This window comes from Peromyscus maniculatus, chromosome 5 (genome assembly GCF_049852395.1).
Source record: "Peromyscus maniculatus bairdii isolate BWxNUB_F1_BW_parent chromosome 5, HU_Pman_BW_mat_3.1, whole genome shotgun sequence".
Taxonomy (NCBI): Eukaryota; Metazoa; Chordata; class Mammalia; order Rodentia; family Cricetidae; genus Peromyscus; species Peromyscus maniculatus.
This window is the reverse complement of record NC_134856.1, coordinates 44,981,093-45,000,561: the sequence shown is the minus strand read 5'-3', so window position 1 is coordinate 45,000,561 and position 19,469 is coordinate 44,981,093. Positions and strand designations below refer to the sequence as shown.

General features: G+C 46.6%; 1 protein-coding gene across 3 annotated transcripts in view; it reads left to right on the top strand.

Annotated features, from left to right (window-relative positions):
- Window positions 1–18,667, top strand: part of Cfdp1 (craniofacial development protein 1) — a 99,199-nt gene extending 80,532 nt beyond the window's left edge. For 2 of the 3 annotated variants that reach the window (XM_042277732.2, XM_042277729.2), the window contains 2 exons: window positions 2,088–2,246; window positions 13,666–13,980. In XM_042277732.2, the coding sequence (XP_042133666.1) occupies window positions 2,088–2,246; window positions 13,666–13,756 (250 nt within the window). In that variant the 3' untranslated portion in view covers window positions 13,757–13,980. Of the gene's footprint in view, window positions 1–2,087; window positions 2,247–13,665; window positions 13,981–15,967 lie in introns of those variants that run through there. The other variant, XM_042277731.2, reaches the window with a different exon arrangement.
- Window positions 18,668–19,469: the final 802 nt, after the last annotated feature.

The window sequence follows — 19,469 nt, the reverse complement described above, 5'->3', positions numbered from 1 at the left end:
TGAATGACTATAATTGATGGATGAAAAAAGATGACTTTAAATCCTGTTTCAAACCAAGAACTCTCCTGTGGGTGCCTAGTTATTGGAATTGCTGTTAAAGATCACAGGGAAGGAAGGTTTTGTATATCCTCGAACCCCATTGGCACATTCTGCCAACCTCTTCAGTAGGGGCCTCTTCCTCAGTTCCTTTCCAGACCTTGTAAATAGACAGTAGCCTAGGTCATAGTGGAGGATGAGCAGCAGTAGGACTCTTCCTACAGAGAACAATGAATCCAAGTCCCTGCTGAGGCACAGAGCAGACAAGACACATGTAATATCTGTTTCCTTAATGGGAGGGTATACCTTGTAGTTGAATTTTCTTATGATCACTGCTTAGTACTACCACACAAAAAGGACCAGGGTCCTTTCATATATGTATACAGTGCATTTTGATCCCATTTAGAATTATCTTAAGCAAAGTAGATCTCAGAAAACTCTTAAGCAGCTTCTCATCTTGGAAACACTCAAGTCCTGAGGCCTCATTTTGTCCTGTATCTCCATTTTCTGTTGGTTTGGCCTTCCTTGTATTTTTTGTTTAATCTCTCTTAATTTTGTTTATTTATCCAATTGATCTTAATGAATAAGCCCAGTGTGTAGGGGAATGAACTAGCCTGACATCCTCTGTATCAGTGTTATCAGAATAAGAATGTTTGTACCACTCCCAAGTCTCTTGTGTTTTTGGTGTGGGCACTAACCTGTTGGCCTATCCTAGGGCACAAATAGCCCACAGTCCATGGTTTCGTATTAGGTTGGAATGATAATAGGTCTGCTCAGAAACGATTCCCTTCGGCATTAAACCTGAGGTTATCTACACCAGTAGCCAAATGCAAGTCAGATGGGAAGACACTGGGAGAGTAAGCATTGCAGTGCCAGCCTGCGCTGCCTGCATATTTCAACTCTTGCCTATCTCTGTGAAGCAGAAAATAACCTCCAGTTTCCTCCAGCAGAGAATTCATTTTAATTTTATAAAGCCCAAAGCAGGCTGGCAAGATGGCTTGGTGGGTAAAGGCCCTTGGCACCTGACAGTCCAAGTTTACAAGCCTGGCATCAATGCCCAGATAAAGGTTGAGGGAGAGACTCAACACCACAAAGTTGACGTTTGATCTGCACATCCCTGCCCCCCCCCCCAACCCACAAAAAAAAAAATAATGTTTTTTAAGCCCATGTTCTTTCTATAGTTTCCTCCTCTCATATCACCTTCTTACGAACTCTGGTTGCCTTCTGTTTGCCTTATCTCATTCATGTAACATTGACTAGAAACATTCAACCTGCCGAGACTCGAATTTGGCATTTGGGGTTTCTCCCACAGCTCATGATAGATAGCATCATCAGCAAGTAGAGCACAGGCTGTACATTCTCTGCTTTGGGATGTTCTCTACCTCCTGGGAAAAAAACAGGCCCCGTTTCCAGGAGTTGAAAGGCAGTTGCCTTTAAAAGGCCCTATTACAGTGCTATGACTTCTTGCTTGTATGTTCTAGGCCCTGGTTCTTACTCTGTGAAATAGTCCCCTGGGGCTTCAGAACACAAGCGAGGACAGTGATTCACAGTGGCCAACAGTTAACTGCACCTTGACCCCTATGCCGGATGCTGTTTTGGCCCTTTACATGAATAGTTCCCACCATCCATGAGTAAGCATTCAGTGTAGATTGGGAAATCGAGACACATGTACTTGAACAATTAGCCTTGAGTCATTGGAACAGAGCTAGAATTTGGACCTGTGCATGTGACTCCAAAGCCTTGTCTGAACCCCACCATCCTCCTCCCGCCCTGCAAGCAGAGACTTGCCTCGCACACACAGGTCTGAAGGGCTGAGGGCTTCCTGTCAGCTGTGCAGCTGAGCAGTCGTGTGTGTGTTAGGCAGGAAAGGCGGATTAGGATTCTACCTGCCTACAGTTTCCACATAGAAAAGAAAATGCCCTAAGTACCAGCATGGCTCCATTGAGACAGATGGATCCAATCTAGGGAACCCTGGGTCCACCAAAACCAACAAACAAAACACTGTTAATTTAGAGGTCAGGGTTCTTATATTCATTTTTTCCTTTCCATAGGATAAAAAGGTCAAGTGGCATGAGCAGCCTTTTGGGGAAAATTGGAGCCAAAAAACAGAAAATGAGCACGCTTGAGAAGTCTAAGCTGGACTGGGAGAGCTTCAAGGAGGAAGAAGGGATCGGTGAAGAACTGGCTCTCCATAACCGAGGGAAAGAAGGGTAAGGAGCAGTTCTGCCCCTCTGGCCAAGAACTGCAGTGACTCTTTCAACCATCCTGTTCAGCAAGCAGGAGTGTTTCACTGTGCAATGAAAATAATGGAGTGCTTTGGTTACTGGGGAAGCTCTGTTAAGATGAGGCAGATCCCGTCTGTGAGGTGCCACTGGGTGAAGATGGGGGCCGGGAGTGAGGAGCAGTGTTCCCCTGGACTGAGTTTGCTGAATTAAAGCTCAGTGAACTGTAAGTCTCCTGGTTTATTCACAAGGCTGGGTCTGGCTTATGGCAGCTGGCTTGTCCTAATCTGAATCTTTTGGTCTTCTGAGAATTGGGCTAGTTCAAGTGCTTCAAAAGCAAAGGAAGCCAGCCCAGTGCCAGGACACTGTCACGTTGTCCTGAATGGTTTGGTATTGTTTTTTTCGACCATGTTACTATGGTCCAGGGCATAGTCTGACCGTTTTCTACAGCCTGTATGATATATGCAAGGCCATTGCTGTGCCGTTTCCTGTTCACTCTGGAGTAAACCAAAAATGACCTTTTCCTTGTTAGTGTTTATTTTGTTTTCCCTGTGGGAGTGTTGAGAAAGGATCTCACTCTGTAACCTAGTATAGCCTCACACTGATGGCAATCCTTCTGCCTCAGTCCTCCAAGTTTGGGATCACAGGCAAGAGCTACCACACCCAGCTGCCCCATATGTTTTTTGGTAAGTAGAAAGAAATGGGGCTCATTTAGTGCTTAGGGAGTGCAAGAGAAACCTAAGGAACACAGACACATGGCTTCAGTCCATATTACTCACTCCTAAGGTATTGAACGGCCATTTATCCAGTCCGGGCTTCCCATCAACCCTGCCCCTCACCAGTAAGATCTTCTCTCTCAGCATGGCAGTCATCTCAGCTCCTTTACCAGTAAAATCGGGATAATCTTACACCTGCATTCGGGTGAAAGCAGAATGTTTGTGTCACTTACACGAATGTAATATGTATAAAGTGCTTTGAAGAGAGCTGCCATAAAGAGCCTTCAGCAGCTCAGCCATGAATCAGCAGATTCATCACTCAATTTGACTTTTCTATCTGAGGCAGTAAAAGTTAAAATTCTCTGAGGCCATCGAGCAGAGCAAAACCTAACTATCTGGGGCTGGTGAAAAAGGAAGACACACACATACATCACCTTCAGGATCTTTCTATCATCTCCTTCTCGTCTCTTTATTTTCTTACCTCTATCCAGATGTGTCCCTTCTGGGTTTTTATTTTTTCCCTTACAGCTTATTTACCCCAGCAGAATCTTTCAAACAATATGAAAGTTACAATGTGGTTACATAATATTTTTAAGCGAATGATTACAATGAATTACACGTTGTTTTTTACTTGTATTTCCCTTATGATTAAACATTTTATGTATTACAGGTGAAAAACAAATTCTCCCCAAGAACCCACATACATTCATGACTAAGCAACTTGTTATAGATTAATAGAGTGTAAGCAAGCAAGGTATTTTTCTCAGCTAGTTCTTTTACTGGCAGGCTGCATTTTGTGGTTACAAAGAAAGGATCAATTACTTTATTATTTATTATTTAAAGGGTAATCTTATTTAAAAAATCTTAAAAGAATCATACATCTAAACTTTTACATATGTAAGACAATCAGTCAGCTCTACTTTAAATCCTCGGGTGCATACCCACTCATCCACAGTTTTTATGTCAGGAAGCTGAGGGCAGAAATGGGTACAAGGAATTAATTAATCATCACCTTTGATCACCAACCCATCTGAGCAAGGAAGGTATGTCAGCCAGCAGTGGCCAGGCAGTCATTGTTTTGTTCCCTGACATCAGTGAGTCCCCACTCACCCATTGAATGTGTGCCTTTCTGAACTTTATTGTTCCCTGAGATTTTCTACCTCAAAGCTGTTAACAAAAACATCTTAACCGGGGGTTGGGGATTTAGCTCAGTGGTAGAGCACTTGCCCTGGGTTTGGTCCTCAGCTCCAGGAAAAAAAAAAAAAAAAACATCTTAACCTAACCTTAAGTCATTTTTTTTTTTTTTTTTTTTTTTTTTTGGTTTTTGGTTTTTTCGAGACAGGATTTCTCTGTGTAGCTTTGCGCCTTTCCTGGAACTCACTTGGTAGCCCAGGCTGGCCTCGAACTCACAAAGATCCACCTGCCTCTGCCTCCCAAGTGCTGGGATTAAAGGCGTGCGCCACCACCGCCCGGCTTTAAAAGCTTTGTTTTGGCTATGATGCACACCGAAACCCATAAACACCTTTCCCAATATCAAAAAGAGCTTGAGCTAACTCCTGGGACTCAATTGTTTTCCTTAATCATTAATCTAAACAGCTCTTCAAGAAAAACTTGTAAGACCTAGCTGTGTGACACTTCCTTGTTCTTATTTTCTATTCTCCGCAGCCCTCACTTTATCAGGGGCAGGGGCAACACTTTAAACAGTACAGCTTAAGAGGAAATCATCTTCATAATAATCCACAGGTAAAAATGCCCAGTAGAGTAGGATATTCCATGAGATAATCACACTACATCAAAGGCAGGGAGGATTCCCCAACACACAATCACTCCATGCCAGATTCCAGAGGAAGATGGCAGTGGCAAACATGTAAAGGCTCAGCAGTAGCAAGAGACATTCCGGAGACAAAGGCCCTTGCCTGTCCGAGAGTCACCCCCAGTGACTTGCATCTGGTGGGCCAATCTCCTGGAGTCAATTGCCACCTGCTGCCTCTCTGACATGGCCACTCATCACATGATGGCCTATATAAGTACATGTCATTCAGGTTATTAGTTAGCCTAAATTAGCCTTTATTCCCAGTACTTGGGGGGTAGGGTGTCTTAGTTAGGGTTTTCTGTTGCTATGAAGAGACACTGACCATAGCAACGCTTATAAAAGAAAATATTAATTGAGGCTAGCTTACAGTATCATCATGGTGGGTGACAGTGACAGCATGTAGGCAGACATAGTGCTGGAGAAGAAGCTGAGAGGTCTACATCTTGATCTGCAAGAGCACAAGCAACTGTGTGTCAGAGTGGGTATAGCTTGAGCATATATGAGACCTCAAAGCCTGCCCCCCCCCAACCCCAGTGACACATTTCCTCCAACAATACCATACCTCCTAATAATATCATTCTCTATATGAGGGACATTTTCTTTCAACCACCAACAGGAGAAGGTAGGTTTCTATGAGTTTGAGACCAGCCTGGTCTACACAGTGAGTTCCAGGCCAGCCAAAAAGTAAATAAAATGTACCCTAAATTATAATTAAAAACAAGTAGGGGCATTGTATTTCTTTTTCTTAAGATAGGACTTCACTGTGTAGCCCAAGCCAGCTGCACAATCCTCCTGCCTCAGCCTCCTTAGTGCTAAGTGAGATTATAGGAATGCATACTACACCCAGCTCTGGGAGTAATATTTCAAAATAAGACCTTAACATTATTTGAACCAAACTGGGAGAATTTTTGTTTTTTGGTTTTTCAAGACAGGGTTTCTCTGTGTAGCTTTGCGCCTTTCCTGGAACTCACTTGGTAGCCCAGGCTGGCCTCGAACTCACAGAGATCCGCCTGGCTCCCAAGTGCTGGGATTAAAGGTATGCGCCACTGTTTTGTTTCTTTTACAATTATTATGGAGAGGTGGATACACGGTGGGTTTCAGGTCTCTCCTTTAATGGTGGGTCTCAGGGATTGAACTTAGGTTGTCAGGCTTGGCAGCGAGCACCTTTATACACTGAGCCATTTCACTGGCCCTGGAGGTATTTCAAAATGTCTTAACATTTAAATCAACCTGGAAGCTATCCAATATGTTTTAAAATTTTTTAAAAATATTATAATCGTGCTTAACCACCAGATCCAAGTCAGTCTAGCCAAGCTATTCAGCAGAAGAAGTGCTAGAGTGTGCTACACTGGATTGCCTCTCTGAGTGTTGATTATGTGGGTTGAACAACATTTACTATGTTTAAGCAGGTAGAGATCTCATAGAAGTAAGGAGCGATGCTGTTCGAGATAAGGGAGTGTTAATAAAATACAGAGTGGAAAAAATACACAGAGTGGAAGAGAAAACAAGATTTAAAAAGACACCTACCCAGTAAGGCGGTGGTGGCACACACGTGGGGAGTCAGAGAGGGGCAGATCTCTGAGTTCAAGGCAAGCCTGGTCTGTAGAACAAGTTCCAGGAGAGCCAGGACTAGACACAGAGAAACCTGTCTCGAAAAAACAAAAACGACAAAAAAAAGACACCTACCCAATGGCTAGAGAGATGGTTCAGTAGTTAAGAGCACTGGCTGCTCTTTTAGAAACCTGGATCAATTCCCAGCTCCCATGTGGCAACTTTCAGCCCTCTATAACTCCAGTCCCAGGGGATCTAATGTCTCTTCTGGCCTCCATTGGCATCAGGCACAGATACATATTTAGGCAAAAACAGTTACATGCATAAAATAATAAAGAAATTGAAGATGTCTACCTAGTGAGGACTTTTCAGAAAATGGGAAATGGTATAACTAAGATGGGGATGTAGCTCATCTGTAGAGCACTGGCCTAGTTTGCATTAAGCTCTGGGTTCAATCCCCAGCACCACATAAACTGGGCTTGGTACTGCAAGCCTGTAATCCCAACACTTGGAGGTAGAGGCAAGAGGATCAGAAGTTCAAGATTATCCTTGGCTACATAGGGAGTTTTAGAGCAGCCTGTGAACAGCCAGACAAATAGAATAGGATGATAGGTTTGGAGGTTTTGTTTTAAGATTTGTTTTATTTTAATTATGAGTATGTGTATCTTTGGGTATGTGCACATGCTTCAGATACCCTGGAAATTGAATTACAAGCAGTTATGAGCCACCTGTGTAGATAGGAACAGAATTGGGTCCTCAGCAATAGCAATACTGGCTGAGCCATCTCTGTAGCCCTTAGAATGGTCGATTTAAGACTACATTTATCCTCGGGAGGCAGAGGCGGATCTCTGTGCATTCGAGGCCAGCCTGGTCTCCAAAGCGAGTTCCAGGAAAGGCGCAAAGCTACACAGAGAAACCCTGTCTCGAAAAACGAAACAAACAAACAAACAAACAAAAAAAGACTACATTTATCAGTATTTTTATTGAATGTAAATAAACAAAATGTTCCAGTTAAAAGTCAGAAATTAGCTGGGCAGTGGTGGCGCACGCCTTTAATCCCAGCACTCAGGAGGCAGAGGCAGGTGGATCTCTGTGAGTTAGAGGCCAACCTGGGCTACAGAGTGAGATCCAGAACAGGCACCAAAACTACATAGAGAAACCCTGTCTTGAACGCCCCCCCCCCCAAAAAAAAGGTCAGAAATTAACAGGTTAAATTTTTTAAAAATCAAAGCACAATTTGCTGTTTTAAAAAGATTGGTGTAAAATGTGGGATGAGGAAATGTTGAGAGGAAAGAAGGTGAATTATGTAGTACTAGCCAAAGGAAAACTGATACAATGACATTCATATTAGACAAAGTAGACCTTAAGACCAGAACATTACCAGTGATAAAGAGGGTAGTCTCTTCATGTGACAGACATCTGAGAGAATGGTTAAATTGGAAAGCACCACTTACCGTGATCTGCTCAGGCTTCGTATAGTCATTCTCTGTAATTCAGCAGTTCACTCGGAGCTTTATTCCCAGTAGAAGTGCAGGTATGTACTGACAATATGCACAACATACAAAAACAAGAAATAACCCAACGGTCTGTCACTAGTGTGACAGTTAAGTCAAATATATCCGGTCTGCACAGTGGGCTGCTGTCCAGCAGTGGGTGTGAACATAAGCGAGTCACAGAAGCATCAAGGCGTAAAGGAGGAAGGGAGGCTGCGGCTCTACTTAAATGAAGGTCAGAGCAGGCAAAACTAGCACATCAGCTTCAAAAGAATACACGGAATAGAGTTCTGTTTATGTCAGAGTCAGAAATGGCCATAGCAACAACTGGAGGTCAATGGAAACATCAAAAGAAGAAAAAAAGACAGTAGGACTGGAGATGGCTTAAAGTGCCTGCTGCTCTTCCCGAGGACCAGCGTTCAGTTCCTAACACACAGCGGGCGGCTTACAACCACCTGGGACACCAGCTCCAGAGAATCGGATGCCTTCTTCTGGCCTCCGTAGCACCTGCACTCACCACACATACACACATGGACACATAACAATAAATCTTGCCAAACATGGTGATGCACACCTTTTTTGTTTTTGTGTTTCCAGACAGGGTTTCTCTGTGTAGCTCTGGCTGTCCTGGACCTCACTCTGTAGGCCAGGCTGGCCTTGAACTCAGAGATCCACCTGCCTCTGCCTCCCGAGTGCTGGGATTAAAAGTGTCACCACCACCGCCCCTGTCGTGATGCACACCTTTAATCCTAGCGCTCTCGTTCAGTCCCTGTCTCCAGGTTCCTGCCATGGCTGCCCTCCATAATGGTCTATAACTCGTAAGCCAGATGAATCTACGCTTCTCAGAGTTGGTTTTGGTTGTGTTTCCCCACAGCAACAGAGCTAGCTAGCGAGGACAGGCGATAATTCCAGCTTAGTCATCTGTACAGTGGAAGCCTTTCCGAGGCCTCTCCCGGTGTTGGGGTAATGAAGCAAAACAGGCAAAATGCTGGCCTCCCCGCAGGCTTCTGCTTGCATTCTTTTCTCCCACTTGCATTAACTGACCACCCTCAGACTCAGACCTCACTGGAAAGCTGGATGCTTTATCCATTGAAGTCCTGGCCAGCTATTTAGGAATATTTTCCATGGTGTTGGGGTAGAGCTTGGAGGCATCTCTCCAAGTCTCCCAGGCTGGCTTTTCTGCCTTCCCAAGCAAACACTGGTTCTAAGACTTAGCCACCATTTTCTGCCAGTGACCCAGAACAGAAGGGCCTTTCCACCCGCTCTGTCCACTTCTCCCGCTGCTTACTGCAGCCCAGCCCCGGTGCTCTTCCCTTTGTGAGGTCCCTCCCCTACAGGCTCTGATTTGTCGGCTCAGATGCCACTCTAGAATAGCTCCACCACCTCGGTCACATCACCCCGTTTCTCTGCTGTACTAAGTGACTGATGTTGTCATGTTTTGTTAGTGTGCAGTAAGCCCCCAGGGCAGAGGAATCCTGCCCTGTTAGGACTACCCCAGAGACATGCTGGGTCTGAGTGCTTCTGTTGCCCACCAGGAGCTGGAGTGTGTCATTGCTGTGCTGTTTGTGCAGCACCAGACGTGCACAGGGAGCCAGCACTTTGCACCAGTAACGGTTCCAGCCCCAGAGTGTCCTCTTACCTGTGTCTCCTGCGCATGCCCTTTTCCCCAGCAGTGGCAGGAAGCCTCTCCTGTGGTTTTTGCAAGCCAGCACCCTCTGACCTCTTCCAGGCTGGGTTCTCTGACAGGAGGTACTGGCATCTTCCCTGATAGTGCTCCCTGCTCTTCCCTACCCAGTGTCCTGAATTTCAAGATAAGTGAGGCAGAAAAGTAATGTGAGTCAAAAGGTCCCAAAGATGTCAGAGCCTATTGTGTATAACCCAGTTCTGGAAGGAAAACTGGAAAATCACCTCAGTTCTTGATGCTATTAGTGTATTTTTTTTTTAATGATAATAAAGGCCTGCTTGCTCTGCCAGGCACAGTAGCCCACACCTTTAATCCCAGCACTAGGGAGGCAGAGACAGGCTGATCTCCAAGAGTTCCAGGCTAGCCTGGACTACAGAGTGAGTTCCAAGACAGCCAGAGCTACACAGAGAAACCCTGTCTTGAATGAAGGAAGAAAGGAAGGAAGAGTAGAGTGAATGAATAAGTAAATAAATAAATCTGCTGTTGCTGCTGAAATGGGCCATAAAAGACTATAGTAGCTTGAGAGGATGACATACTCCTTCAGGCCAGAAAAGTAGCAAGGCCAAAGAAGAGTAAGAACCATAATTCCCATTGCACCTGTCAGCCAGCAGATGTGTTCTGGAACTTGGCCCAATTAAAGTGCCTGGAAACCCCTGCAGCCCAGCTGAAGTAGGCGAACCCTCAGGTGGCCTTCAAGGCAGCCCTTCCCCAAGAGCATTTCCAGTCTTGGTCTCAATTCCAAATGTCCTGGTCTGAGGCCTTGCAGATTATGGCTGTGGTTAAGTTGATGAGAAGCGAGAACCTAAACCCCAAATAGCTCGCGTAGCCGGCTCTTATAAAGCACTTCTTGAGTTTCATTGTGTCCACAGAGAGGCATTACATTTTATTCCTGTTTTACAGAGGAGAAAAAAAACAAACAAACAAACACACAAGGCCAAAAGTTAAATACCTATACCTTTCCCAAAAGTACAGATGGTAGATATCAAAGTCGTTCTCGTCCACAGCACCAAGTCAGCCTCTGCACATCAGCACGCTCAGCTCTTGGATGTGAACCAAGCTGTCACAGGACCCTCGTGCAGCTGCCTGTGGCTGTGAGCAGGGATAACATAGCCAGACCTGCCTGATGGCCTTTGTCTGGGCTGCCCTGGGGACTGAGTCGCATCTGTGCGTGTGCTCTTGTTGATGTCTCAGGCTTCCCTTGGCCTCAGCTTTGCCCCATTAGCATCTATTCTGCCCTTTGTCTCCAGTGGTCTCCCGGCCATCTGGAACCTGCAAGCCCTTATCCATGCTCGGTGGGCATCCCAATGTGAGAGTCGCTTCCTTCTCCTCCCTGCTCTCCCAGCAGATTGAGAGCTCTGTCCTGAAACACCCGCATGTGACGCTGGCACAGTACCATCTCTCGCCTGTGTTCATTGCTCTTCTGCTGGCTCCTCCAAGGGGCAGTTAGCTTGCCTGCCACCAAGTCCCCGGTTCCCACGTGTCTACTTCTCCAGATCCAGGATAGGCAGGGGCTGGGAACGACTGATCGCAGTAGGTGAGGCCCTCGGATTGTGTCCACACCTCCTCGCCTGGGTCCCCATTTTTTGCCTTTATCAGAGGAGCATACAGTTTGTGCCGCTGCTCTCTCTGCCAGGGAATCTGAATTTCAGATTTAACTGGGTCTCTTTTATTTTCACTTACTAAATCTGACAACTCTGACCCGAGGGACTTGTGTCAAGCCTGAGCACAGTCTTTCCGTGTGTTCCAGCTAATCTGACCTCATTGACAGTTTCGACACCACAGCCTAATTGCTGATCCAGACGAGGCGGTAGTTACTAGTTTCAGACAGCATACATCCCAACTTGGGCCATCTGCTGTCCTCAAGACCCTGATGGAAGTTGGCTATCTAAAATAATAGTGACAGTATTAGCTACCAGTCTGTTGAGCTCTTGCTCCATGCTAAGTGTTATTAATATACTACATTTACTCCTCAGAGCAGCCCATCTGAGTAAGGAGGCTTTATCTCCCTCTAGCTTTTCTTTTAGCAGGGGGAGGGGATGTAAGTTTTTTGGTTTGGGATTCTTTTTGTTGTTCATTAAGACAGTATTTCAGGATCCAGGGATACTGTTCAGTTGGTATAGTGTTTGCCTAGTGTGTACAAAACCCTGGCATCCTATAAGACAGGCATAGTGCTTCATACCTGTAATCTTAGCAACTAGAAAGGTAAAGTCAGAAGCTTAAGGTCATCCTGGTCTATATATAGCAAGCCATCCTGAAATGCATGAGACCCCGTCTCCAAAAAAATAAAAATGCCGGAGTGGTCTCTGGCCCAGGCTAGTGTAGAACTCACATCAGTCTTCCTGCCTCAGCCTTAGCAGTAGTGTGTGTGTGTGTCTGTGTGTCTGTGTTATTGTCCCCTCCCCCTTTTAATATGTTAGAAAACTGAGACTTGCTAAGTTTATATGACTTGTCCAGAGTCATACAGCCAGTGAGGGACAGGATTCAAATTCAGCTTCCACTGGCCTCAGAACCTGTATTTTCTGACTAGTCCTTGGTAGTGTGTGGAGGATTAGTAGCCACAGGCTCATCTGGCAAGCAGGTGGGCTTCACTTCAGGATGCTGAGGGGCAGAAAACCAAGACCTGAATTCAGCGAAGAACACAGGTTCCTGGACCTGGTTACATTTCACCATGAATGTAATAACCTTGTAGTGACAGATGCACATTTTCCATGGTGCAACAAAGAAAAATTAGTGCAGAGATTCAATTATGTCTCCCATTTTTAATGGCAATTTTGCTCCCTCAATAGATTAATTAGCAGCAGAGAGTTCCTCCCCTCAAGCAAATCGCAGCACACTTTATGGCAAGAAAGGGTCCATTAAAATGCAGCTGTGTCTCATTAAGCAGCCAGGCTCCCTCCGGAGCATCGTGCCTGCCAGCATAGGCTGGCCTCCCTCCCACCCTGTCTGGGAAGACTGAGGGAGACCTCGAGGGAGCCTTCTGACCTTGGCTTGAGAGCTGGAGCAGAGCTCCAGGCTTCAGGGGAGCCCTGTGTGTGACTGTGGATGCAGAGGTGTTTGGTCTCATTGCTAGGGGAATTCAGGAACTGGCCTCTTGATGCCACAGAAGCAGCCTGGCCCCAAACTAAGGAGAAGGTACCTAGGGAAACAGCAGAGGAAATCAAATGGCTTTGCAAACCTTGGCTAATTGTTCACCCTCAGAGTAGTCCTTGGTGGTTGGCTTTCTAGCCTATTTCTTCCATTTTCAGGTGTATTTTTTGTGTTTTGAGATACACAAAAACATAGCTTTGGCCCAATGAGATGGCTCAGTGGTTCAAAGGCACCTGTGCCAACCTTGACAGCCCGAGTTCAGTCCCCAGAACCCCATGGTGGAAGAAGAGAAGCAGCCCTACAAGTTAGCTGTCCTCTGCCCTCCACATGTGCCTGCCCACACACACACACACACACACACACACACACACACACACACACACACACACACACACAAGCACAAAATACATCTCTTTTTTTTTAAAAGAATATATTTTGGCCTAGCAATGGTGGAGTGCACCTTTAATCCCAGCACTTGGAAAGCAAAAGCAGGCAGATCTGAGTTCGAGGCCAACCTGGTCTACAAAGCAAGTTTTAGGACAGCCAGGACACAGAGAAACTGTGTCTCAAAAAACCAGAGAGAGAGATCTTCCTCTTACCTGCCAACTCAACATATCACTGGAGCCAGAAAATACAGTGTCATCCTGTTGCTGTAGACAACAGTGAGGCTCAGAAAGATTCAAACTTTGACCAGAATTGCCCAGTCAATATTTACTTTTTACTCCTGGCTTGGTGGCACACGCCTTTAATCCCAGCACTCAGGAGGCAGAGGCAGGTGGATCTCTGTGAGTTCAAGGTCAGCCTGGTCTACAGAGTGAGATCCTGTCTCAAACAAAAAGGGCTTAGCTCATTCTTTCCACTTTAGTTTCAGTCATGTCTGAACAGAATTGTCCTTGTGTGGGTGAAATGGCAGTGGTTTGGGTCAGTGATAGTCCGGGTGGTCATCTGGTCAACCTGGCTCTCCCGCTGGTTACTGCAGCCTGATCTTCCCCTGGGTTGGGACAGTGCAGGGGTGGACGCCATTCTGCCAGACTTTACTGACACTGTTTCTGTCTTCTTCCAGGTACATTGAACGGAAAGCTTTTCTGGATCGAGTGGACCACAGGCAGTTTGAAATTGAGCGAGATCTCAGGCTGAGCAAAATGAAACCTTGACATTCTGGGGAGAATTAGTAGCAGCTTAATCCTATTGACAATGTGAGCTCTTCCGTGTGTCTGTGAAATATTTCCAGTGTTCATCATGTTTCCAGCAAGGCCCTTTTTCTACATTGCAGTTTGGTTTATGTATCTTAATCTCAGCTGGTTCCATCCATTTTCCTTTTTACAATTTGTCTTTAAATAAACAAATAGAAACCCTCTGTGAGGTCGGTGAAGGTGAAGATGCCACTCCCCTTCCTTGGCTCTGCTGCGACGTCCTGCCCTGTCGGGGTGGTGGGAGTTTTGTGAGGCCACAGATCTTTCTCTGACATCAACCTTTCCCAGAGACCGCTGAGGGGGCTCCCTGGGCAGATGCTGAGTCCCTGGACATTTGTTCTCAATAGATTCAGCTTCTCTCTCATGAAATTCTCATGTGTAAGGTGGGACAGTGGTATAAATTAATACTGAGTAGTTTTTTGGTTTTTTCCTACTCCCTTTTTCTCTTAAAAAAAAAAAGTCTACTTCAGATGTATTTTCTACCTCAGTGATTCTTCAGTTTTTTATTTGACAAAGGATATTCTTGCCAGTAGTGCTAGCACACACTTAGAATCCTAGCACCTGGGAGACTGAGACAGGATTGCTACTAATTTGAGGCCAACCTGGGCTATGTATAGTTCCAGGTCAGCCTAGGCTATAGCGTAAATCTTGTCTCAAAAATAGGGGGTGGGGAGTATTCTAAAGAACTATTGTCTTTATACTCCTCAGGGAAATTCCAAACCCAAACTACCTGCCTAGGAAGCATGAAAGAAGGAAATCAATAACAAACCACCCATGCTAATACAGCATTAAATCCCGTCACTTGCTCCTGGGGCATGTGAATGAGGAAGAAAGTGGGCTTCAAAGGCTACAGCTCTGTGACCTTGACCACAGGTCTGTTTTCTGGCCTGTGGATGGTGTGAGTAAGAGCAGGGTCTCAGAAGGCTGAAGTGAGCTGGTGCCAGCAGGACAAGGACAAGGAACACCACACCACTAGGTCACAGTGGGCTTCCCCATCTAGGCCTCGGATGTGTGGGCGGTGTTTGCAGCAACCAAATTGAATGGTGGCACCAGATGGCTGGCATCTCATTACCCAGAAAGAGAGTTCACAAGCTACATTTGAACTCATGGTCTGTTACATCCATCCGCAAAGGACCGTTCAGGTGGCAAGAGAGCATTTTAAGCTGGCATCAGAACAGATGGTCTCTACAGGTCTTGGGATGATGATAGAGGAAGTCTTTAACCTGAACCAGCCAGCACCCAGGACCTCCAGACCTACAAGAGACCTGTGGTGTTGTCTGGCATGTCACTCACTGCACTGGGGTGACTACTTCTCCTGACTGTTCCTGCAGTCCTGTGTGCCCCCAGCACCCTATCTCACAGTTTAAAAACCTTCTCTACAGTACATGTGTGTGTTGATGAAGTGCCTCCTTGCCTAACTCTAGTACAAGTGAACATACAAATGAGGGTACCGGTGTGTGTCAGGATCAGTAAGACAGTGGCCTCAAAGCAGCCCTGGGTCAGCGCACCACTCCGGCTGCAGGGGAAACTGCAGATGTTGCACGTAGCATTTCCAGCCTCTGTCGCAAGGGTAGGCTGAAAGGGAGGGAATTGGGACTAGCTGGCCAGTGTGCCCGCACTACCAGCCTTTGTCATGAACAGCCTTTTCTATTTATTTTTTAAAGCTGTCCCAGCAGAGTAGGGAGGTAGGAGAGCAAAGCAGATGGCCGTGTGTTGGTAGTTGCTGAGCTATTCTGAACTTGGATTTCAGTTTTTCATAAAAGCTTTTTTTTTTTTTTCTTTTTTCTGGACAGTGGTAACACACATCTTTTATCCCAGCACTATGGAAGCAGAGGCAGGTGGATCTCTGAGTTCGAAGCCAGCCTAGTCTACAGAGCAAGATCCAGGACAGGCTCCAAAGCTACACAGAGAAACCCTGTCTCGAAAAACCAAAAAAAAAAAAAAAGAAAAAAAAAAGAAAAACAAAACAAAACAGACAGAAAACATTTTTTCAACATTATCCAAGAGATTGTGTTCTATATAGGGAAGGATTTTGAAGTGCTTCAGGCTGAGCCAGAAGAGGGTGACCTGCCTCCCAACAGCTGACTCTCAGGGCCGCAAAAGTGTAGGAGAGGGCTGCCTGTTAGGAAGGAGGTCCTCTCTGCTCACTAAGATCTGCATCTGTTTCAACAGCTCGGAAAACACACTCCGCACTTCTCACTGTGACGGCAGAGTCGAGGGCCAGGACCCACCAGCAAGCCAGGCCGCCTGAACTGGACATGGCTGTTCTCTGAACCAGTGGCTGTTTCTCATAGGCATAAACCAGACAGAGGTGCCAGGAGTCTTCAGCCCTGCTGGCCACACCCTGTGCGCTGAATACAATGACTGTAGCATGGAGGCAGGGAGCTGGCTACACAGGAGGACACACGTGGGACATAGGAGGCAGACATGGGCCACCCAGGAGCTTTTCCTCTTGGTCAGTATGTACTCCTGTGTGAGCCCACCAGAGTTCTTAAAAATTGCTTTCTCAGTCACATTGTTAGCTGTCCTGATAGCCTGCTTCACTTTCAAAGGGTTAAGCCACCTTGACAAATGCCTAGCATTTCTCGATGGACCCTTGGTTCAGTCCCCAGCACTGACTCCCCCCACCCCAACCCCCCAAAAATCCTCTTTTCTAACAGTTTGAACCATGGTAGACACTATCTAACCCAGTTTATAAAAATGTATGAAAAAAGTATTTTATCTAGCTCCTCACATCTGTGTTTAGTGGAACCCAGCTCCCACAGAGATGATGCCCTTTATTCAGGAGTTAGGAATGGTTCAATGTTTGTGGGGACCTGTGAAGGATGAGTCAGTACTGGGGACAGTTTGGAGCCCTTTGTGGGTCTGGTGGCCCAGTGCTCTGCTGGCCCTCACCATGGGCCTATTGACTAAGGAGGTGTCTAAGGGCCCTCTATGACTGATCCTGTGGAGCAGAGACTTAGGAGTTGAGTTCTCTGTCCCTGCCCCAGTCCTTTGTCTTCTCTATGTCCCAGATGGGTGTGTCAGAATTCCAGAGTATCTAGTACCTTTTAATTAGGGGGTGTGGGGGGGAATTGACTGCCCTAGAGCGGTATGAGGTCAAATAATAAAACAAGCCTCTTTCTATACTCTGCTCACCTACTTCTTGAGGAACACAGTGCTCTAATTAAGAATTGTGCACAAGGCCTCTAGGGGCTTACAGGGACACATTAAGAAGTAACCTTGAGTGTAGTGTACACTGTGAAGCTAAGGAGGAAGAAAGACACTGAGGCCTTGGCCAATATTGAGCCAGGGTCTGTCTGGCATGAGGAATGTGCCATGCGGCCACTTAGCCGAATGGCCTGCATCCCTGGAGGACCAGAGACACCTTTGGAGAGAAGTGGAGACAGGGTGCGTTCCACCGCTCAGGACTGGGAAGACTGCGTGACAGGCTGTCCGGAGACTGTGCTACCTTGTGGTTAGTGTGGCAAGGTGTCTGAACGTGTGTAGTTTGGTTGGTGTGGTCTGTCAAGGCAGGGCATGGTAGAAGGGTCTAGCACACTCCAGAAGATACAGTATTGTGCCTTTTGGTACCAGTCCCTCATGAGAGTTAGAAGTACTTAGGTATGTTGGTAAGACATGGCTGATAGTTTGCAGCACACAGAACTGGTCACAGAAGTGATTTGAATGTGACAGTGACAGGTCAACAGACCAGAAAGCTCCTGGTATCATCAACAAATAAAACCATTTCTCAGGATCACCCACCCCAACATACATACATACACACTTGCACGCACACACCACACAGCCTCAGCACGGCCCCATTTTCCACGGGAGGAAACTTGCCTGGAGTCATCAGGGAACTGGCCAGAGCGTGCACACATCATGTTTCACAGCACGCTGAACAGCCTCTCGGTGCTGTTTGGTTCCCGCAGCCATGTGAGTGTTGGGGAACTTGTGTTGGGAGAGGAGTGTCGGGACAGAGGGACACACAGAAATGTCTGCGGTGGAGGGGACAGCATAGCAAAGTCAAGGACACACAGGCCCCCCAGCCAGGGCAGCGTCTGAGACTCTGCTGGAGGGGTAGGTGTGCCCCTGAGATCCCTCAGACATCTTTGGCCTGGACTGAAAGAATGGAACCAGGTATCACGTCGAGCTCTGTTGTGCTGAGGTAATCAGATTTGCCTTGAACATTTCCATCCTGTACTATCGCATAGTGATGAGCTTTCTAGGTAGCAAGCTTTCTCTATGTCCCATTGAGGCTGGCAGGCATTCCAACTGATCCCCTGCCTCAATGGCTCCAGGAGCAATTCTCAGAAGAGTGGTTCAAAGTGACCAGTTTAAAAAAAAAAAAAAAGGGTGGCACTGGCGCACACCTTTAATACCACTGCTCGGGAGGCAGAGGCAGGCAGATCTCTGAGTTTGAGGCTAGCCTGGTCTACAGATCAAGCTCCAGGACAGGCTCCAACACTGCACAGAGAAAACCCTGTCTTGAAAAACAAAAAAAATAAATAAAATTCCAAGTGGAGGGTAGCAGTGCACACCTTTAATCCCAGCACTTGGGAGGCAGGGGCAGGCAGATTTCTGGGTTCAAAGCCAGCCTGCTCTCCAGAGGACTACACAGAGAAACCCTCTCTCGAAAAACCAAAAGAAAAGTGTCCTGTCAAGTTGCCCCCCACTCTACTTTAAAAAGCAGATTTGAGAGGCTAGAGGTGGCTTATTGGCACTTGCTGCTCTTCCAAAGACCCAGATTCATTTTCAGCACCCACATAAAAGCCGACAACCACCTGCAACTCCAGTTCCTGAGGATCCTATGCCCCCTCCTGGGCTCTGCAGGCTCCAGCCATGCCTGTGGTACACACACATAGCATGCACTCAAAACACCCATACACATAAAATAAAACCAAGTGTAAAAAGCAGGTCTGAGGGGCTGGAGAGATGGCTCAGTGGGTAAACATAAGAACCGGAGTTTGGATCTTCAGCACTAAGGTAAGAGCCAGTAAAAAAGCCCATCTGTGATCCCGAGCATGACAGGATACAGGGAGTCAATCTCCGGGGTGCGCTGGCCAAACAGTCTAACAAAATTAGCGATGTCCAAGTTCAGTAAGACTCAAAAAATAGGGTGGAGAGAAACTGAGGAAGAGTCCTGATGTCAACCTCTGGCCTCCCACACAGCATGAGTGCACACAACCACCACACACACACACACACACACACACACACACACACACACACACACACACACACACACAGCTTAGGGTTGGCTGGGGGAGCTGAGGAGACTGGGTCAGGCCATGTGCCTCTTCCCAGAACAGCTGTGTTAGGACTTGTACTAGTTGATGGTGAAGCCCATCAAGGCCGAGCTGGCCTTCCCTCACTGACAGCCCTGACAGACAGACGCACAGAGATGGGTGGTGAACAGCCCATATGTTAGACACTGCAGCAGGCCCCGACTTGTTAGATGACAAATAAATGGTTCCTGACTTGGATAAATGAGTTTTAAATCTGTAGATACCAACGTGAATCACAGTCTGTGTCCAGGTTTTCTAGCAGAAGTTACGTATGGAATGGTCTGTATTCACATACCCAGTATCCTAATCTGTCCCCAAGCCCTTAGGTCACTGGAATGGCTTGAGGCTTCAGAGGGTGCCCTCACCCAGTGGGGAGTCCGGCTGAAATGACTGAGGGCATGAAG